Raw genomic sequence first — 21873 nt, 5'->3', positions numbered from 1 at the left:
AAATATCGTAATTTAAGCATACATTTATTACCACGCTATCAAGTCACATGTACTAATTAGTCACAATTAGTAATAAATATCATAAATTCGCAGCTTGGTAGGTGTTCATCCGTAGAATCTGCAATGAGCCATATGCACCATAAGGACACACTTATTAGTCATTAATTGTTAATAAATAGTAACAGAAACTCACGGTAACAGACCACCACCTCCATATGAATTTGCTGACGCATGCGCGTTAGCCGATGAGCCACCGAAACCTCCGAAACCTCCTCCATATGATTCCGATTCTGCTACAGCGCTTGCGGCTGCTCCCGCTCCACCAAAACCCCCACTGCCGTATGAATCTGCATTGGCTGCCGACTTGCTGAACGAACCGGTAATACCGCCGGGCCCGATGCTGAACGAGGCTGTTTGTGCTTCTGCGTTACTGCCACCACCGCCAAACCCTACGAGATGGAAATGGTTCACCGAATATTAATCAATTCAGTCGGTTTTTGGATTACATAATGGTTGGGCACAGCATATGTTGCCCAAACAAATTATGTCTCATACATATCTAGTTCACCTTGAACGACCAACATATTTTTCGCAACTTTACCTGCAGCTCTTCCATAGCCGTAGGGAACAGCTGGTGCAATTGGTGCCACCGGGGCTACTCCTACCGGTACAACAGGGGCTACTGGTACTAAAGGTGCTACTGGTACTGGAACTATAGGTGCAATTGGAGCTATTGGAACTGGAAGAATCACTGGGTAGAATCCTAAAATTAACAATATAAAAGCATTTTTGTTTTTAATTTTGTGCGTAACTGTTTATGTTATTGCTATACAAGTTTTCTCCATTCCTTCATATGCATTTTTACAATATAATTTTTACGTAGGTATGTATATTGATTCTGAACCTATTGAATTATGCTTAATTCAAAACATATTAGAAATTAGATGACTTTTACTCATGCTCTAGTAGAATGCTTGCTGAAGTGAAGCAGCGGTTAAGTGCAGAGGCATCAAAAACAATTCATACTGTCGTACATAGTTCCTCGTGCGGTGACTGTAAGCAGCAGTTCATTGGAGCAATAAAAGAGCAAACCGATATTAATCTTTGGGTCGCTGCAGACCTGAAGAAATTCAGTGCAGTTGGCGATTCTTTGACAATATTAAGCTGCCGCTCAAAGAAAGAGTTGCATGTATAATGTGGGTATAAACCTCCCTCCCTCCCCAGATTAATACACCTAGCGGTTATGATGCCTTTCTTGTTCATTATAAAAAGTATTCAGAAAAAAAATATAAAAATACCACTTAACCCTTTCGGGACGGATGGGTCATATATGTCCAGCGTTTTAGATTGGCTGTGAAAGATCACAGAAGAGAGATAAGTCCCTATATTCTTCAGCAAACATGTTCATCAGGATGTCGACTCACAGGAAAAATATCGGAGGTCATGTTTAACTATACCCTGAAGACACAGATATCCAAAAGCTTGGAAAGATTTCGGTTCTGAGAGCATGAAATGTTTGGATTCTAAACCACATCTATATAATAAAAGTGAAATGGTCTGTGTTCGTATCCGCATAACTCGGAAACGGCTGAACGGATTTTCTTCATTCCTTTAGCAGTTACGTTCGTTATAGTTTCCGACAGGTTTATATGATATTTCTTCTTACAAAAATCACGACTTAAGTTGAGTAAATCGTGAAAAACTGAAATTAAGATTTGTATAGGATTTTCGCTTGGGCAGTTCAGAACGCATATTTTCGCCTACTATGCAGGACAACGTCTGCCGGGTCGACTAGTTGTTTGATAATTCTAAACACTCAATCAAGTTAAATCAACTTGATCGTTGAGACAGTGATCAATTTTCAGGAATACGAGATGCTTAAGGCTTCCCAAAACGTTCTCGAGTTCACCCCACGGTATCTACCAGATCAGTCAAGACTTATGCAAAGTTCTCTTCGTCGGAATATACCCAATCTGGTCCAATACCAGATGTTCAAGGTACTCCAAAACGTTCTCAAGTTCAACCCAAGATATCCACCAGATCAACAAAGGCTTTTTCAATGTTATCATCGTCGGCTCATATCCAATCAGGTCTAATCATGCGCATCATGCAAACTCAATTTTCTTGAATACGAGATACTTAGGGTACTCTGAAACATTCTCAAGCTCAACCCAAACTATCTACCGGATCAACCAAGGCTTTTTGCAATGTCCTCAACATCGACCACCTAAACTGATTCAATAAGCATATGTGCACCATGCAAACCGTTTTTTTAATACGAGATGTTCAAGATACTCCAAAACGTTCTCAAGTTTAACCCAGGTTATCTACTAGATGAACCAAGGTTTTTTCAATGTTCTCATCGTCGGCATATATACAATCCGGTCCAATAGGCACATGTGCATCATGTAAACCCAATTGAATTCGGGATGTTCAAGGTACTCCAAAACGTTCTTAAGTGCAACACAAAGTATCTACCGGATCCACCAAGGCTTTTTGCAATGTCCTCAACATCGAGATGTACCCAACCATAATGATCTGCAATGACTAGTACAATTGATGATGGAAGTCATATAAGCTCAATGGACCTACTGGGATATTATATCGCACATCATTCATAACCCGAATAGCACACATGATATACATAGATCACAGTAACTTATATATAACCAGATCAGTGGATGGCGCCAAGAGTGGGTAGGACAAGTAGGACATGTCCTACGCACGAATTTTCCTGGGTGGGACCGTCAAGCCATTGTCCTACTCATGATTCTGGTGAGAACATATCATGTAGCTAATTATTTGAGTTGTAATACTGGTAGGTCTGATTACTAGATCTACAAAAATATAATTAATTTTTGCGAGAAAAGTTTTATAGAAGTCTGAAAGGATTAATCTAAGACATCAGAAACATCTTCAAGGCCACATAAGATCTGGTCAGCAAGGGGCTCTGGTTCTGTACCCCAAAAAATTAATTGACGATCATCCGATTTTTGGGAGTGGATCCATACAGTTTTTTGAAAGTTTCTGAGGGAGCGTCCACAAATTACTTAACGCTTAGAGGGGGAGTTGAGCGAAGTGTGACGGTCCATACAAAATTTTGAAATGTTTCATACAAAAAGTGTGACAGGGGGGTTGAAAATTCTCAATTTTTGCGTTACGTAATGAATGGATCTTCCCTGAGGTAGAAAGGACAACAGTTCAAATGAACAAAATTCAAAAATCTTTGATTTTATACAATTATTTTTTAAACATATTTCTAGAGAAATTTGTAGCTTTACCATAGTTTCTTCTGCTTTATTTCACGGGCAGTTCTGTAACCAATAAACCGAGGCTAGCAATGTGTGGGTGATTTTTTCGTAGTCACGAGATAGTGAAGTTGATGGATCGTGCACTTCTACAACGCGTCGTTTCTGTGTAAGTAAGCGTGATTCTTTACAAGCGTGTGATCGATGTCAAGAAGGCGTTTGACAATGTATCGCATGAAGGCCATGGTACAAACTACAACGCTACAATCTTCCCAGCTACCTGGTGAAAATCATCAACAATTATCTGTCGGCAAGGACATTCCGGGTCTCAATCAGCGGAGCGAGTTCCAATGCGCACAACATCGTTGCGGGCGTCCCCCAGGGCAGTATCATCGGGCCCCTGCTTTTCAATCTGTTCACCTTAGGGTTTTAGTACCGGGAGTACCGGTACCGGAATTCCCGGGAGTACCGACCAATTTTCGGTACCGAAATACCGGTACTAGCTTAATGAAAGTACCGGTATTTTCGGTACTAAGGAAAAAGTTTTGGTTAAAACTTCCGATGGTTAAAACCACATTATTTGAATGCAGCAGCTAGTAAGAAAGATATTATTTTTTTTACTAAAATTTCAAACATCTGACAATAGAGGTAATAAACTATAGAGGACGATTGTCGCTGCGGTTCCCTTTGTTATCGTCCCCAAACATGTTGGCTACCTATCTATCAAAACGTACTAATTTTTCCTTCGTTGACATTTAGTGCCCTATCCTTGCCAGCAAAAGATGTCTTGCCAGTGATGACAGCGACAATCAATTAGGACAAACGTCAGGCGTCCGATGACGTACCTCAAGACAATCAAACCGCAACGACATCGTCACATCCCAAAAAAATCGTCAAACTTCATCAGTATTTTTCCAAATCGTCCCCGCTTGTTCCTGTAAGTTCGATTACTGCACCAGGATTCGTAAAGATTGTAAGACAAGAGTTAACTTACAACGACTCAGAAAAAGCTGAAAGGAAAATACTTGTCAATGCTTCATGATTCACTAGCAACAGTTCGCCCTACTTCTGTAGACTCAGAAAGAGTTTTCTCTGTTTCTGGAAGCTTCGCTACTAAAATACGATCCCGTACGTCTAACGAAACATTGAATATGCTGCGCGTTTTGAAAGCATATTTCAAGGATAAGGACAAGCCCCAAGATAAGTGTTGAATACATACAAAGCAATGAATAAAGTTTGAATCGTTACCATTAAGTCCTGACTTTTTATTGATTTTAATGATTTTCGAAAAAAAATCTTCCAGTACCGGTATTTTCCCGGTACTCCCGGTACTGAGAGGTTCAGTACCGTAGTACCGGGACTCGCCAAAAAGGGTCGGTACTAAAAACCCTAGTTCACCTCCGACATGCCAGAACCTCCAGAAGGCGGCATTCTGTCTCTATTCGCAGATGACACCTCCATAGTCTACAACGGTAGAGTGATCAGAGCACTAGTGGCAAACTTCAACGAGGCCTGGATGCACTGACAGAGTACCTCACCAGCTGGAAGATCTGTATCAGCGCGGCGAAGACCCAGGTCATCATTTTCCTCCACTCTAAATCCCCTAAACTTGTTTCGCCTGGAGATTGTAAAATCATCCTCAATGACACGACTGTAGAATAGGCAAATGAGGCTGACTACCTTGGCTTGACGCTCGACAGCAAGCTTATTTTCCGCTGACAAGACGGTGACGAAGTGTAACGTTTTGTTGAAACTATTGTCCCCTTTGATCAACCGTCGGTCGTCATTGTACCTGAAAAATAAGCTTGCTGTCTACAAGCAAATCATCCTCCCCGTGATCGAATATGTAGGAATGGGCGTTTTTCGGGAAAATATCGATACTGCCGAATCGAGTGTGGTGTAGTGTGCCATGTGAAAAAAACGGACGTGTTTGTATATCCGGTCCGCTCGTCAAATATTTTTTTTCAATTTTTTTTTAACTGAGAACTTGTGAATGTGAAATTTGGACAAAGTTTATTAAAATATTTTTACTGGTAAATTACGGGTATTATTTCCCTCAAATGCTGTCCATGCAGAGAGATTTTTTAAAAAAATTGCGTTGCTGGGAAAGCAGGCCAGTTGCAGCAGATGGCTGCCTACCGAACAGACCGACTCCGAATGGGAAATTTTAAAACTGGAAGCCAGGATGTAATCGTCGTGAGGTAAAAATAAGTCACTTCAAATTTGAAAAGGGTGAGTAAAAAGATCATCTTTATATACCAGCGGATTATGGTAAGCATTTTTTTTTGCTAAATTCATACTGATTGTAATATTCAACACCGCCGTATTAATATTTAAGTGCGCGAATGGAATGCTCTACCATTCTAGGTTCATAGATAGATGTAAATGTGCTGAATTACTGTTGCTTTCCCAAGTAGCAAAATTAATTTTATGATGCACTTGAAGCACACTTCTAGACTTGTGCCTTAAAACCACATTTAAAGCCAATTGTCCTACAAGCTTGCTTCAAGACAGCCATAAAACCACTATAAGACGAAAGAGGCCCACTCTTGAGAAGGTGTTTAAGACCATTTTCCAAGGTTCGCTTAAAACTTGTTAGTTTTATCAAAGTGAGCTTATGATGGCATGAAAGATCAGCATAAAACCCTTTTAGGATTACTAAAGAATTTGACAGCATGTGTTTTCGTTATCTAGATCCGCTGATGTTTATACTTGTTTATATTGAATTTTGTCTGAACCAAATCGAACAGCATCTCATAATGATGAAAATTATTATGGATACGTTGATAAATTGAAACCTAAATGCATTGTGATCGTGTAATTCCACATGCCACAACCACTTTGTCGATGCTTTTCCGAATAAATGTAACAAATATTGAATGCGCCTTATTTATATTACAAGATATAATATTATTTTGAAAACTATTTTATTTAAAAATTGTACACACCAAAAAAATAAATTTTGCTCTACTTTTTATTTCGCAGATGTAACAATATTTGTTTTATGCCCCAATCTATGAAATGACTCACGCAAGTAAAATTAAAACAAATAGTTTTCATCGTTCATATAGAAATGGCTTCCATCAAAAAATTTGACGCAGACGATAATCCGCCATGATTTCAATAGTTTTATCGAAAATCATCATAAGATTGGATAAAAACCACTTTATCTCATACAAAACCTGTTAGGTTTATCCAGGAGCATGATAAATTGAACTAGATTTATTGCAATCTTGACGAAGCTTAGTTTGTCTTGAATAAAACTAACTAGTATTGGTCAAAACTAAGAAGATTTATTGAAGAGCGTTATAAGTTTGGTGCTTTCATTATAACATGTTGTTTACAATTCCAACGAAAACAAGTCGTTCATTTGGAAAGAGTTCGCCGTTAAATATTTACTAAACTAAATATCTGCACAAAATGCTGAATTAAATGAAAACTCAATAGGGTTACTGCTCCTCGGGTTCATAATACCTATCTATCTATATCAATAACAATCGAGAACAAATAATTGGAGCGCAAAATGTTTTGATTTCCATGTTTGTGATGGTTTTCAGTAGTGGGCACGCATGATTGCAATAAAAAAACGACACAGATTGAGCCGAAATCATCCGTTTTGCGAATATTGTCATATAATAACATGCAATTCAACTGAAAAAGAAATGCATATAACTTATTTATTTATCTGCCAGTTAAACATCTATAGGGTTATTTTAAATCAAAAAGTAAATGGTTAATACTTCTTTATTAAAAATAAACCAGCTTCGAAATACGAGTAGAGTTGATAGTTCGATAATGATTGGTCGCGATTTTGAAACAATATGTTAAAGATTTCAAAAATCTATCTTTTAAATACTTAACTTGCCAGTATTTGTTGCGTAGCTCAACCGCTCGTTGAAAACTGGAAATTCGCCTGTGTATTGTAACCAGTTGGTTATGATTACAAACGCTCAAAAAATCGAGAAAATGTATTTCAAAGAAAATTCATCAATCATATGATAAATGGGAGGATATGAAATCTGCCTGATATTGGAAGATCAAGACAGCTGATGCAGCTGGTGGTAAATTTGATCTGATAGAAAGAAAACTGCAGCTGATGATCCGATAGAAAGAAAACTTCGATAGAAAAAAAACAGATGCTTGCGCAATTGGAGTTTCCATATATGGGATAAATTTACATTAGTTTTGCCTTTGATCCACTTGATTTTAATTTATACACTTATTTGCGTCCAATTTGACATTATGTTTTGTTTGTTTTGATGTATTCTTCAACAAGAGCACTTTCTCCCACTCAAAACCACATAGTTTTAAGGAAGTTTTATAATGGCATTTTCAAGATCGTTCTTTCTTAATGAAGAGTACCATAAAACTTTCTCAAAACTATTTGGTTTCAATTGGGATATAGTGCTCTTGCTGCATAATTTATCAAAATAAACAGCTTAAGATGGACCTGGAGCATATCATAAAACTATTATAAGAGAATTTAGCTTTTAGGTTACTTGGACTAGATGAAAACTATGATAAAACTCTACAGTTTATGCGAATCCTTGATAAAACTGCAATAAAACTTGAATAAATCCAAATAGAATTCAAAATGTTACTTGGGTTACTTGCGGTTGAAATAAGCACTGTTCCGAAACATGGTAAGATTTGACAGTTTGATAGTTAAACTTTGTTTGAAAATAGCTATCAGGCTGTCAGATTTTGACCTAAACAAGTTTGTTAAGATTGAAGACAAAGACGGAGAAAGTATTCCTCTCGACCAACGAGGTTTAGGGTAGTTTGGTTTTCTCACCGTTCAATTGAAATAACCCGAGAAATATACAAGATAAATTCAATCAGCTTTCCGGGTGGCACTTGGGAACGCACGAGTCCTGAAATGATAAATCTAGTGTCTAATTTCAAATATCACTCTAGCCTACACGATATTTTTCTTAAAATTTCATGAAATACTGATTATTCAAACTCAGATGTATTTCGTATTTATTTTTTAGATAGGGGAAAATACCTATTCTTGGCAGTCTAAGACATTCGCCAAATTGAATGATAAAAATAATGAATAATTACACTAAAACACAGGTCCAGTTTAACTGGTATACATTTGTATGCTCTTTCTTTGATGGTTGGTGTTCACTAAATATAACAGCTTTTACCACGAACTCAGTAAATAACATTTTTATAAACAGGTTAACGTTTCTTCTGTTGGCATAGCAATTTCTATTATCAGCAATGAATTTGCTCTCTTTAGCAACTAGACATGGAAGTAGAAAACTGGTAATGTATTGGTGCCAATTGCTGATTGTTTATATTCTCGAGTAGTAAAATTCATTCATATTAATCGGCCGCACGCTCATCTCGCTTCACTCAATTTTGGAACAAACTTTATTGTTTATCAAAACTGGTTTAAAGCAAAACATGAATTTTTAGCCTTGGCATCAATTTTATGTCATGTAGAAAGATAGGCAAAAGCATTTAAACACATTGTGAAACAAATTTAACCCTTATGCGGCCAACAAAAAACAGACGTGAATGGCAGATAGGGTACCCGTGTACCCAGATATTGACCGTTTCATAACTTTTACCATTTTCAACCTATTTGAATAATGTTGGCCATTTTAGAGAAGGGAACTTATATGCTTTTTGTTCGCTGTCAAGATTTACATTTTTTGTCTTTTGTAATGCTTTAGAGTCTTAGAGTTAGCACTGTCCTATCCAGCCCGTGGAGCCACCCCATTCTTACACTACGTTTCACAGTTGAATAATAAATAATACCCTAAAAGTAGGCAATTATTTAGGGTTGAAATGCGCTATGTAGGAACGGGGATGGTTATAATTTTTTTTGAAGAGCTTGGGAAGTATTGAAGTTGCAGAAGGAAAACGGTCCTGTCAGTCACATAAGGGTAAAAATACTACGGTGTTGCTATCACTTTTGATATAATTCATGGTCTGCGTAAAAATCTGAATAGAAGCATTTGTATTTTAACACTTTTTTTTTAAATAAATACCATTGCCGGATTTTTTGTTCGTATTTTTCCTAAAATCAAATCACGAAGAATTGTGCGTGGTATCTTTTTAGCGTGTGTTTGATATGCTCACAAACACATTCTCCCGCTCTATTCCGAAGTGTGCTGCTGCCAAAGAAAACGAACAGTGCCGATTTTATTTAGTGAAATATAGAGCAAATATTGCATAAATTTGCTCTTTGTGGTGATAATCAAGTGGTGATAAAGTGTAAAAAGTAGTTTACGTACCTAATTTGTCGTGTCATACGCAATAAAGAGGAGAAACAGGCGATCCAAAAAAGTAAGTAACAGTTTGCTTTTCGTGCGCTGCTTTCTTTGGCAATGCAATAATGGCAAGGATTTCGTAGGTGCAAATTTGTTTCGGTGATTAACACATCAAATCTTGCTACTTCTACACAAACAATTTATTTAAATGAAAGCGTAGACTTGAAATTGTGTGATTGAATCAAAATTATGTTCATAAATAGTGTATGTTTGCTGGAAAACGCAAATATTGTTGAGGGTGCCAACAACTGTCGCACCCTGCCAATGCCGTATTCTACCCTATTTTAAGAAATTTCAACTTTCTTTGTGTTTGTGTTTTTTTCAAGATGTCATGATCAAGATAAATTAATTGGGAATAAACACCAGTTGTACGAGTCTAGTGGAATGAGACGACAAACATAAATTTGTTTATGCATCATGTGAAAATGCGACAGCATCATTTATTTTGCTTAAGCTTGGAACTTCTGTACTTTTTTGTGTGTGAATGTATTTCAGTTTTGGTTAATCATAATAGTATAGAAATTACGAAATTATTGTAAATAATGTGATATATTTTCATCGTCTTGGGTGTTTGTTCTTTGCATTTTGCGCTTTCTTTTCTTTTATCGTTCCAGAGGGCGAGCAATGGCGCTTGAACCTAGGCTTATATAATGTGCAATGTACAAATTACATACGTAACGCAAATTTGGGCAATTTTTGACCCCCTACCTTCCACTCGTAACACTTTTTGTATGTATGATTTAATTCTTTTGTATGAACCGTAACACTTGATTTGACTTCCTCTCTCTAAACAACGTTACGTAATTTGTGTATGGTACCTGAGCCAGGGCACTAGACTAAAAACTGTGTCCCATCCCAAGATGTCGAGGACCCAAGGAGTGTACATAATTCTTCTTAGCTAAGTCACTCCCAACGATTCGTCAATCATATTTCCCCCTGAATATGAAACGGTTGGTACGGCTGTCCCCGTTTCTTCCTTTCGTGTATTCAAAACTCTTCGTTGATCATGTTATTTATTACTAAATAATCTGATTGCCGGGGAATTATGAATTATCTCCCAAATTCAAGCCTGCACGGTGGGCCTGGCCGTTTTAATACTTGTACCATATTTATGATATGCTGCAAATATTAATGCAGACAAGAAAATGCTCGGAAATACGACCGACATTTCCAGGATGCTTTTCAATACTGGCTGTGCATGTGCTAAGACAAGACAATATCGATACTGCCGAATCGATGTTTTTATTGTCGAAATATCGATGCCGAAAAATATTGGGGTTGAAGCATCGATATTCCGATATATCGATACGTCCCAAAAATTAAAAGCACGAACAAAAAAAAAATGGAAACTTTAGGTTTCCCATTTCAGATCATCAAATCACACATCAAAGTTTAACAGATTGTGCCTAATGTGCTATATTTTACTTTTGTTATAGGTATTAGGGATAATGTCTCGGAATTTAAAAAATATGTCAAATATCGAACATAAAAACAATCGATACAAAATATCGATTATTCGAAGCGAAAACATCTATTTCAGATACATCGATATATCTATATGGCATGCCGGTCTGAGAAAGCTGCGCAAAAAATCATCATGTGAAACTCCAACGAGTTCAAAAAAAGTTTCTGAAAATGATCATGAACACCCCTCCCAGGACACGAACTTCTGAGGTCCACCGTCTGGCCGGTATTAAAACTCTACACGAGCGCTTTGGTGAGTGTAAGGAAAGGTATAGGGGCCGTTGCTTACAATCGGACCAGGCGACCATTAGGGCGCTTTTTCCAATTTAAGTTATCAAATTATTATTGTAAATAATTAGTGTACATAGTGTACATAGTTAGGTTATCAAATTTTCTAAATCAATCAATGCCTCCTTAAGGCTATTCTGATACTTTAGATAAACTTTATAAATTATATTTAAATCCTAACCATTGCTATTGAACCGAATCAAAGATGAAGGGCCAAGTGGCCAAACACTTGTAATGTCAAAAATAATATAACAAACAAAAATCAAAAATAAATGAATTTAAGTCAAAGTCAAAAAGACAAGCGTGTGAAGTACACTAAAGTTGCGTAAAAAGCGACATAATCGAAAATCGATTTTTACGGCTTCCACGTGATCTCGGATCCTTTTGGTAGACCGCGGTAAAAAACTTGGCAAAAAATCTGCGTAAATACTGAAGTCCGGATAGAACGTAAAAACAACCAGAGTAAAAAGCGACTCCAGTGTACGTGATGGCATGTGTTTTCGCTTATCGAGCAAATCACTTTGAGTGCACGCTAGAGTGATTCAAATTTTGACTTTTTTGTTCCTCGATGCTTAAACGATTGCATTTGCCATTTTAATAATCCTCCTAATTTTTTAGCTAATTTGGATGTAATTTGAAAGAGCACGCGCGGTTTGAAGTTTATATGGAAATTACTATAAAAACTTTTATGGAAAACCGTTCCCAAACGCTTTCCTTTAAGATCTAAAAACATATGAGTACATCGGCAAGATAGGAAATTTTATAAGGAAACAGGCCGTCTTTGTTGCTTGATGCTTACAAGAAAAGTTGTTAACAAAATACTGAATCGTGGAAAATTCAATTTAACATGTAAAAGAATGACATCAATATCAATGAGCAGTTTTGTTTTATTCATAACTTTGCTTCCAAACGACAAATTGCTTTGCAACAACAACTGCTTTTCCGCTTGACAAGTATTTTGTGTAGTCAATGTGTTGATTATATTTAAGTAGTTCATGGGCCACTTCACTCTTTCACATTATTATTTATGTATTCAGACTAAGGCCGAAGTGGCCTGTGCGTTATATAAGAGTCTTCTCCATTCGGCTCGGTCCATGGCTACACGTCGCCAACCACGCAGTCTACGGAGGGTCCGCAAGTCATCTTCCACCTGACCGATCCACCTTGCCCGCTGTGCACCTCGCCTTCTTGTGCCCGTCGGATCGTTGTCGAGAACCGATTTCACCGGGTTACTGTCCGACATTATGGCTACGTGCCCGGCCTACCGCAGTCGTCCGATTTTCGCGGTGTGAACGATGGATGGTTCTCCCAGCAACTCATGCATCTCGTGGTTCATTCGCCTCCTCTACGTACCGTCCGCCATTTGCACCCCACCATAGATGGTACGCAGCACTTTCCTTTCGGAAACTCCAAGTGCGCGTTGGTCCTTCACGAGCATCGTCCAGGTCTCGTGTCCGTAGAGGACTGCCGGTCTAATGAGCGTTTTGTAGATTGTCAGTTTGGTACGGCGGCGAACTGTATTCGATCGGAGCGTCTTGTGGAGTCCAAAGTACGTACGATTTCCAGCCACTATGCGTCTCCGAATTTCTCTACTGGTATCATTTTCGGCAGTCACCAGTGAGTCCAAGTACACACATTCTTCTACCACCTCGATTTCGTCACCACCGATGAAAACTCGAGGTGGGTGGCTCACGTTGTCCTCTATTGAGCCTCTTCCTATCATTTACTTCGTCTTCGACGTGTTGATGACTAGTCCAATCCGTTTAGCTTCGCTTTTCAGTCTGATGTAGGCTTCCTCCATCCTCTCAAAGTTATGTGCCATAATATCAATGTTGTCGGCGAAACCAAATAACTGGACGGACTTTGTTGAAAATCGTACCACTTGTGTCGATCCCTGCCCTTCGTATTACCCCTTCCAAAGCGATGTTGAATAGCAGACACGAACGACGATCGCTCTCTGCGCGTTTCGAAGGGACTCGAGAATGTCCATGAAACTCGAACTACGCACATTACCCGATCCACCGTCGCCTTGATTAACTTTATCAGTTTATCCGGAAATCCATTTTCGTGCATTAGCTGCCATAGCTGGTCGCGATCAATTGTGTCATATGCTACTTTGAAGTCGATAAATAGACGGGGCCCTCCTTAGCCGTGCGGTAAGACGCGTCGCTACAAAGCAAGACCATGCTGAGGGTGGCTGGGTTCGATTCCCGGTGCCGGTATAGGCAATTTTCGGATTGGAAATTGTCTCGACTTCCCTGGGCATAAAAGTATCATCGCGTTAGCCTCATGATATACGAATGCAAAAATGGTAACTTGGCTTAGAAACCTCGCAGTTAATAACTGTGGAAGTGCTTAATGAACACTAAGCTGTGAGGCGGCTCTGTCCCAGTGTGGGGATGTAATGCCAATAAGAAGAAGAAGAAAAAGAAATAGACGATGTGTGGACAGGACACTTTGTATTCGCGGCATTTCTGCAATACCTGACATACGGCGAATACCTGACCGTGGTAGAGCGTTCACCCATAAATTCCGCCTGGTACTGCCCCACGAACTCTCTTGCAATTGGTGTTAGTCGACGGCATAAAATTTGGGAGAGTTTCTTGTAGGCGGCGTTCAGCAATGTGATTGCGCGGTAGTTGCTACAATCCAGATTATCGCCCTTTTTGTAGATGGGACACACGACAACTTCCATCCACTCCTGCGGCAGAATCTCATCCACCCAAACCTTGGTAATTACCCAGTGCAGCGCTCTAGCCAGCGCCTCACTACCGTGTTTAAACAGGTCTCCTGGTAGTTGGTCAACTCCAGGGGCTTTATTGTTTTCAGCCAGCCGATCACCTCCTGGATTTCCTGGTGATTCGGAGCCGAAAGTCGTATGTCCTGCGCGCGTGCTCCTAGGTTCATTACCATACCGTCTGCCATATCGCCATTCAGGTGCTCTTCGTAGTGCTGCCGCCACCTTTGGTAGAAGGTAGCCGCACGATGCCCGCTTTTCCATACTCTCCAAGCTTCCAATATTGATCCTTTATTCGTCGCCTAGGTCGTTTCCGATTGTATCGAGTCGTATAATCTTCTATGTCGTTCGTAATGGTTGCTTTTAAAGGCGGCTTTCTGGGCCTGCGAAAACCTCCGGTCTCGACGGAGGGCCGTTGTGTCAGGGCTGTTTAGCATCCCACCTAACACCAGGACTTGGGCTTGTGCGCTTTGAGCGGCACACGATCGCTTTGGCGGAGCCTATTTGCGGGTATATGCAGCTTTTTATAGAGGTTTAACAAAGCCCACTGTCAAACCCCACCACATCCTAGGCAGGCACCACAACTCGCAGATGGTCTAGGGAGGGATTGTCAAGCCCTTCGACATACTCCCTGCTGCCCCTACGTATCAAATGCTTGATAATTATCACGCCTAATTGAAAACAGTCCTTAAGTTGACGAGCTGATTGCAATCAAAATCATGTAACCGGACTTCTAAACATTTCCATAAACTCCACAAAGCAGCATATAAATGATTTCGTGAAAGACAAAGTATACCATTTGGCTTAAAAATCCTTGGATTGATTGAAAATTAGGTAGATGCTGAAAATGTTTCCCAATTGCTGTATCCTTTTTTACATTAACTGTGTTGGGTAAATAGAATTAGTCAAAGACAAGAGTCTGTCTCATTTGAAGAAATAAACTCAAGTTAAACTTCAAAGCGACAGTTGAATAATTAGCTTGAGCTTGAGCTTGATTGACTGCTCGTAGTTGCTACTCCATTATGACCCGATCAGCTGTTCTTGCACAGGGAACCAACAGATGTTTGCTTGGGACTAGCATACATCTTCAATGTACAAGCACTGGTGATTTCATTTGTTAGGTCATGCTGGCGCCTGTCATGTTAGAATGCAAGTCAATGTGGGGAAGGGGGGGGGGAATGATGATGCAATCACTCGCCCACTGCAAGCCGAATATACCTCTGCACTTGTCACGAGTTCATGCGGAATTTGTTGGAATTTTTAGGTTAGGTTCGAGAGGCAGAGGTCCGTCTTGGTTAACGAGCTGCCAATGAGATAGATAGGAGAGGTCAACTGATGGAATTTCTAATTGGATGTAGGAAACGAGCTCTATAGTACATTTCCAATTCTAGCAGATTACTGTTAGAAAACTCAAGTTGAAGGTATAGGAATAGTAATGGAAATGGTATGGAAGTCCATTTCCAGTTCTAGCGATTGCTAGAACATAAGAAATAAAGAGAAAGATAAAAAGTAGGAGAATGGAACGGACCTGGGATTGAAACCATGACCTCCTGCGTATGAGGCAGAAGCAGTAGCCATATGACTACCAAGCCCGCCTCGAAACAAGTCGGCCGAATTATTGTGTTCTGCATTGCGCGGCCGGCAATAAAATTAATCAGTTCAGTGCGTGATCTCTCTTGTTTCGGACAGCAGAACGGTCGCGCGGTCGGCCAGATATTGTGTTCTGCATTGCGCGGCCGATAATAAAATTAATCAGTTCAGTGCGTGATCTCTCTTATTTCGGACAGCAGAACGATCGCGCGGTCGGCCGAATTATTGTGTTCTGCATTGCGCGGCCGGCAATAAAATTAATCAGTTCAGTGCGTGATCTCTCTTGTTTCGGACAGCAGAACGATCGCGCGGTCGCCCGAATTATTGTGTTCTGCATTGCGCGGCCGGCAATAAAATTAATCAGTTCAGTGCGTGATCTCTCTTGTTTCGGACAGCAGAACGATCGCGCGGTCGGCCGAATTATTGTGTTCTGCATTGCGCGGCTGATAATAAAATTAATCAGCTCAGTGCGTGATCTCTCTTGTTTCGGACAGCAGAACGATCGCGCGGTCGGCCGAATTATTGTGTTCTGCATTGCGCGGCCGGTAATAAAATTAATCAGTTCAGTGCGTGATCTCTCTTATTCCGGACAGCAGAACGATCGCGCGATTGGCCGAATTATTGTGTTCTGCATTGCGCGGCCGGTAATAAAATTAATCAGTTCAGTGCGTGATCTCTCTTGTTTCGGACAGCAGAACGATCGCGCGGTCGGCCGAATTATTGTGTTCTGCATTGCGCGGCCGGTAATAAAATTAATCAGTTCAGTGCGTGATCTCTCTTATTTCGGACAGCAGAACGATCGCGCGGTCGGCCGAATTATTGTGTTCTGCATTGCGCGGCCGGCAATAAAATTAATCAGTTCAGTGCGTGATCTCTCTTGTTTCGGACAGCAGAACGATCGCGCGGTCGCCCGAATTATTGTGTTCTGCATTGCGCGGCCGGCAATAAAATTAATCAGTTCAGTGCGTGATCTCTCATGTTTCGGACAGCAGAACGATCGCGCGGTCGCCCGAATTATTGTGTTCTGCATTGCGCGGCCGGCAATAAAATTAATCAGTTCAGTGCGTGATCTCTCTTGTTTCGGACAGCAGAACGATCGCGCGGTCGGCCGAATTATTGTGTTCTGCATTGCGCGGCCGATAATAAAATTAATCAACTCAGTGCGTGATCTCTCTTGTTTCGGACAGCAGAACGATCGCGCGGTCGGCCGAATTATTGTGTTCTGCATTGCACGGCCGGTAATAAAATTAATCAGTTCAGTGCGTGATCTCTCTTATTTCGGACAGCAGAACGATCGCGCGGTCGGCCGAATTATTGTGTTCTGCATTGCGCGGCCGGTAATAAAATTAATCAGTTCTGTGCGTGATCTCTCTTGTTTCGGACAGCAGAACGATCGCGCAGTCCGCCGAATTATTGTGTTCTGCATTGCGCGGCCGGCAATAAAATTAATCAGTTCAGTGCGTGATCTCTCTTGTTTCGGACAGCAGAACGATCGCGCGGTCGGCCGAATTATTGTGTTCTGCATTGCGCGGCCGGCAATAAAATTAATCAGTTCAGTGCGTGATCTCTCTTGTTTCGGACAGCAGAACGATCGCGCGGTCGGCCAGGTATTGTGTTCTGCATTGCGCGGCCGATAATAAAATTAATCAGTTCAGTGGTGATCTCTCTTGTTTCGGACAGCAAAACGATCGCGCGGTCGGTCGAATTATTGTGTTCTGCATTGCGCGGCCGATAATAAAATTAATCAGTTCAGTGCGTGATCTCTCTTGTTTCCGGACAGCAGAACGATCGCGCGGTCAGCCAGGTATTGTGTTCTGCATTGCGCGGCCGGTAATAAAATTAATCAGTTCTGTGCGTGATCTCTCTTGTTTCGGACAGCAGAACGATCCCGCGGTCGACCGAATTATTGTGTTCTGCAATGCGCGGCCGGTAATAAAATTAATCAGCTCACTGCGTGATCTCTCTTGCTTCCGGACAGCAGAACGATCGCGCGGTCGGCCGGAATATTGTGGTCTGCATTGCGCGGCCGGTAATAAAATTGAGCAGTTCTGTGCGTGATCTCTCTTGTTTCGGACAGCAGAACGATCGCGCGGTCGGCCGAATTATTGTGTTCTGCATTGCGCGGCCGACCGCGCGATCGTTCTGCTGTCCGAAACAAGAGAGATCACGCACTGAACTGATTAATTTTATTGCCGGCCGCGCAATGCAGAACACAATAATTCGGCCGACCGCGCGATCGTTCTGCTGTCCGAAACAAGAGAGATCACGCACAGAACTGATTAATTTTATTACCGGCCGCGCAATGCAGAACACAATAATTCGGCCGACCGCGCGATCGTTCTGCTGTCCGAAACAAGAGAGATCACGCACTGAACTGATTAATTTTATTATCGGCCGCGCAATGCAGAACACAATAATTCGGCCGACCGCGCGATCGTTCTGCTGTCCGAAACAAGAGAGATCACGCACTGAACTGATTAATTTTATTGCCGGCCGCGCAATGCAGAACACAATAATTCGGCCGACCGCGCGATCGTTCTGCTGTCTGAAACAAGAGAGATCATGCACAGAACTGATTAATTTTATTACCGGCCGCGCAATGCAGAACACAATAATTCGGCCGACCGCGCGATCGTTCTGCTGTCCGAAACAAGAGAGATCACGCACTGAACTCAAAGCGACAGTTGAATAATTATCAAATAAACTTACTCGCAGAGCAAAATTACTTTTGACAGATATCTAATCATTTTTGATCGATGTCTTATTGATATTTCTAGGTAGCGCCAGCCATTATTATTGCCGGATGATTAATCATTTGCCGGATAATAATCAAATATGTTATGAAGCCTTTCTCGTGCATTACAAAATAAATCACAAAAATCTCTTTAGAAACGTCAAAAAACCACTTTCCACTAATTTCCATGTGTTTGCCGTCATTTAGGATGCATTGCAATTTTTTTTTTCGGGTTTGAATTTTTTTCAAAGGGGGATCTCTTATTCCGAAATCCAATCGGGCCACGCAAATAATGGGAGCGAATTCCCCGTCGAAGGTAACTTGTTGCGAGGGAGTCGAACAATACTAAAATATTAAGTTTCAAAAAGTGTGTCTAAAAAATTTGTAACGATATACACACACATACATACATACAGACATCATCTCAGTTCGTCGAGCTGAGTCTGAGGTATAGAACACTATGGGTCTCCGAGCCTTCTATCAAAAGTTCGTTTTTGGAGTGATGTTATAGCCTTTCGGTACAACTTTGTTGAACGAAAAAGGCAAAAAACAATGCTCCAGCAACAAAGTGTGTTACTAAATATGTCCTGCTAGGAGTGGAGGCCCCATAACCTCTCCTGAGAAGAAATGGGACACAAAATCTTTAACCCTAGTAGATCGGGGTAAATTAACAACTTGCAAATGAGGCGTGTCGCATGGAGCTCGATAAATAAGATAACCATTGCCAGCTTCAGAACAAGAGTTCCAATATTACGCGTCCACCTGCCGATTTTCAAGGCAAAGAGATTTTTTACAGCGAACTCAATGTCGTCGTAGATAAAATTCCGAAGGGTGGTGATACGAACTGAACAGTCAACTTCAATGCATCGGTTCACAAGGTCACGTGGAACCCGGGAATGCTATATCAAAAATCTAATCGACAACATTTGCATCCGCCAAAAATGGAAACGTAGCCCCTTTGATATACGGAGTGCATCTGATAGAGGGAGAATCGCGGGAAGTATGAAGATCCATACACAATTTCCAAATGCTTTGTACAAAAAAGTGTGACAAAGAAAGGAATAGGGATTGGAAATATGTAATTAATGGGCTTGTATGGATTCCTCAGCAGAAGATCTGTTCAACACACTCCAACTGGAAGAAGCCACGGTGAAAAGGTCTATCGTTGAATAACTGGAAGGTTCTTTAATTCTTCCGTATGACAATATTCCCAGCACCCTGTTCGAGTTGTTCAGCACGGAAGGGGGATTAGAAATAAAACTCAAAGAAAAATCATCCATATTCTTCACAGCATGAGGACGCACCGGATATCTGACCATCCATGAAGCAATTCTAACCACAAATGCCCACGTAGCGGTTTTTTAAGATCACTCCTAACGGAATCCAAGTTTCAAAGTGCTCGCGTTTTCGGGGGCACATCACTCGATACGGAAGCAACGCACAACTGTCATTTTTATATTTTCAAGCATGCTGCGACGCAGCAAAGCTAAATCAACAAAAATGACAGTTGTGCATCGCCTCCGTATCGAGTGGTGTGCCCCCGCAAACGCGATCGCTTTGAAACTTGGATTCCGTCAGGAGTGACCTTAAGCACACACGTATACGTGTGCATTACACCATGTGATGCTGGGTACCTTGCGTGGACGCGACGTGCACGCAGCTTGAAAAACGCTACGAAAGCATAGTCGCGGCGATGAAATTGCTTAGGTCTAGGGGAGCCTTTTTGGAATGTTTTACTGAACATAGCAAGAGAAAATATTTTACGAATCCGAAATCATTAATTGGATCTAACGAGGTTGGATTAGTCACTTTAGTTAGTATCTACTGTTTCATTGAGATGTTCAGGAAATCGACACATTTGTTTGGTATGAAATAATTGTCGGAGCCAAAGGTTCAGGGACTACGTCAATGATAAATAATTTCAAAGCGGACAAGAGAATCAAACGCTGTCTACAAAAATGCCGGGCAAGACATCTAAAAAAAGTCAGTGTCCTTATGTTTCCACATAAGTTTTCCCAAATCAGCTAATCTTACACACAAGGATGTTATCGATCATTTAGTAATCTGCATTTGATCATTTAGTAGTTTGTGAATAACTCATTCCAGAAGCGGAATTTCAAAATGTGTTGTATGGTAGACTTCTAGTGTGAAGGTTTTTGTACAACTTTGCCTAATGATTCGTTGTTTGAATCCCCTCAGTAACGGAGTTATAGCTATAGTTTCAGTAACTTAGACTAAATGATAACAAAATTCCAATCGTTTAGTTTAAGTTACTGCAACTAGCGCTATAACTCCGTTATTAAATGAATTCTAGCAACGAACCATTAGGCAGAGTTGTAGAAAAACCTTCGCACTTGAAGTCTACCATAAAACACATTTTGAAATTCCGCTTCTGGAATGAGTTATTGACAAACTACTAAATAATCGAACGCAAATTACTAAATGATCGATAACATCCTTGCTTACACATGATAAAACTGATCTATTTTAGTATGTATTGTTTGTTCCTTTGTTTTAAGAATTTTATTATACTAATTTAATAAAAAAATCAGTTATCTTATGATTATTCATACCTCTTCTTAAAGCTGTTATTTGTTATTTCAGTCATCCGATTCACGATCCAAGGACATATCCATTGCATAAGAACATATTGGCAGTAAACGAACAAGATGGGATACAAGAATTTATTTTAATTTGTTCAGTTCACTTTATGTATATTAAAGTATTCACCTTTTCGGAAAGCTTTTCGTTGTCAACGTTTGATAAGCACACATGAAAAAAATAAGAGATTAGAACACTTGTTTAACACTTTTCCGATGAAGCTGTTCAAAATACCTTTCGGTCGCAGACCGATTGCCGGATATAAAATCTGAGGGTCGGCCAATGCACCCACTATTAGAGTCGTCAAAATCACTAATATCTTCATGATCACCTTCCTTGATTCAAATATTCGCAATACCACTTAGCGGGCTCTTCACGTAACTTAGGTCAAGTATACTAAAAGGCAAATACTAGCTTAAAAACTTTCTCGACTACAAACCACGACGCAACAGACAACACTACGGTAGAAGATGGACTATTTCAAAATCCTAATCAAATGATGGTTTTATCGCGCAGACACCCAGCATCCGAGTTGCAGCCACGAGACACGAACACAATATCGGACCACGCCAAACTGCTCCAGCGAAGATCAAGACGAGGTTCGCCGGTCAAGAGAACAACGATCGATGCGATCGTTCGTCAATTGGAAATTATGCTCACGGTTGACCGACGAATCATGTTTCTCAAGTTGCAGTTTTCGTATGCATTTTGCATATCCCCATAAATCAAGTTGAGAACTGCTGTCTCCGCATTCCGCAAATCGAAAAGTGAATGAACGTTATCTCGTTGGTGATGGTACGAAAACGACAAAATTTGCCTACGACATTTTTCACACGTTTCGGACGCACGGGATCTAACATTGATTTTGAGTGACCTTGAAATTTACTAATCGTGGTTCACATAGGGCCATGTGCCGGCACTGGC

At 40.5% G+C, this 21873-nt stretch overlaps 1 protein-coding gene across 3 annotated transcripts; it reads right to left on the bottom strand.

Moving 5' to 3' along the window:
* Window positions 1-10: 10 nt before the first annotated feature.
* On the bottom strand, window positions 11-21496 carry LOC134215276 (holotricin-3-like). 3 transcript variants are annotated; one of them, XM_062694495.1, is made up of 5 exons: window positions 21184-21496; window positions 21079-21090; window positions 602-763; window positions 194-449; window positions 11-118 (listed from the first exon to the last, which is right to left on the bottom strand). In XM_062694495.1, the coding sequence occupies exons 1-5, from the start codon at window positions 21272-21274 to the stop codon at window positions 106-108; spliced, it is 534 nt and encodes a 177-aa protein (XP_062550479.1). In that variant the 5' UTR covers window positions 21275-21496; the 3' UTR covers window positions 11-105. The 3 variants fall into 3 exon arrangements, 1 of the variants encoding a protein (XP_062550479.1); XR_009980097.1 differs by lacking the exons at window positions 21079-21090; window positions 21184-21496 and adding an exon at window positions 20922-21070; XR_009980098.1 differs by lacking the exons at window positions 21079-21090; window positions 21184-21496 and adding an exon at window positions 880-900.
* Between the last annotated feature and the right edge of the window lie 377 nt (window positions 21497-21873).

Source organism: Armigeres subalbatus, chromosome 2 (assembly GCF_024139115.2).
Source record: "Armigeres subalbatus isolate Guangzhou_Male chromosome 2, GZ_Asu_2, whole genome shotgun sequence".
Classification (NCBI taxonomy): domain Eukaryota; kingdom Metazoa; phylum Arthropoda; class Insecta; order Diptera; family Culicidae; genus Armigeres; species Armigeres subalbatus.
Note: the sequence above shows the minus strand (reverse complement) of the source record. Positions and strands in the feature narration are given on the sequence as shown.

What these genes read in the sequence shown, in the direction of transcription:
- LOC134215276 (XM_062694495.1), bottom strand. Translation starts at nt 21,274, where the DNA reads ATGAAGATATTAGTGATTTTGACGACTCTAATAGTGGGTGCATTGGCC. An exon ending in CGGCTATGGAAGAGCTGCAG is followed by an intron (nt 450 to 601) that starts GTAAAGTTGCGA and finishes TCCATCTCGTAG; the next exon opens with GGTTTGGCGGTGGTGGCAGT.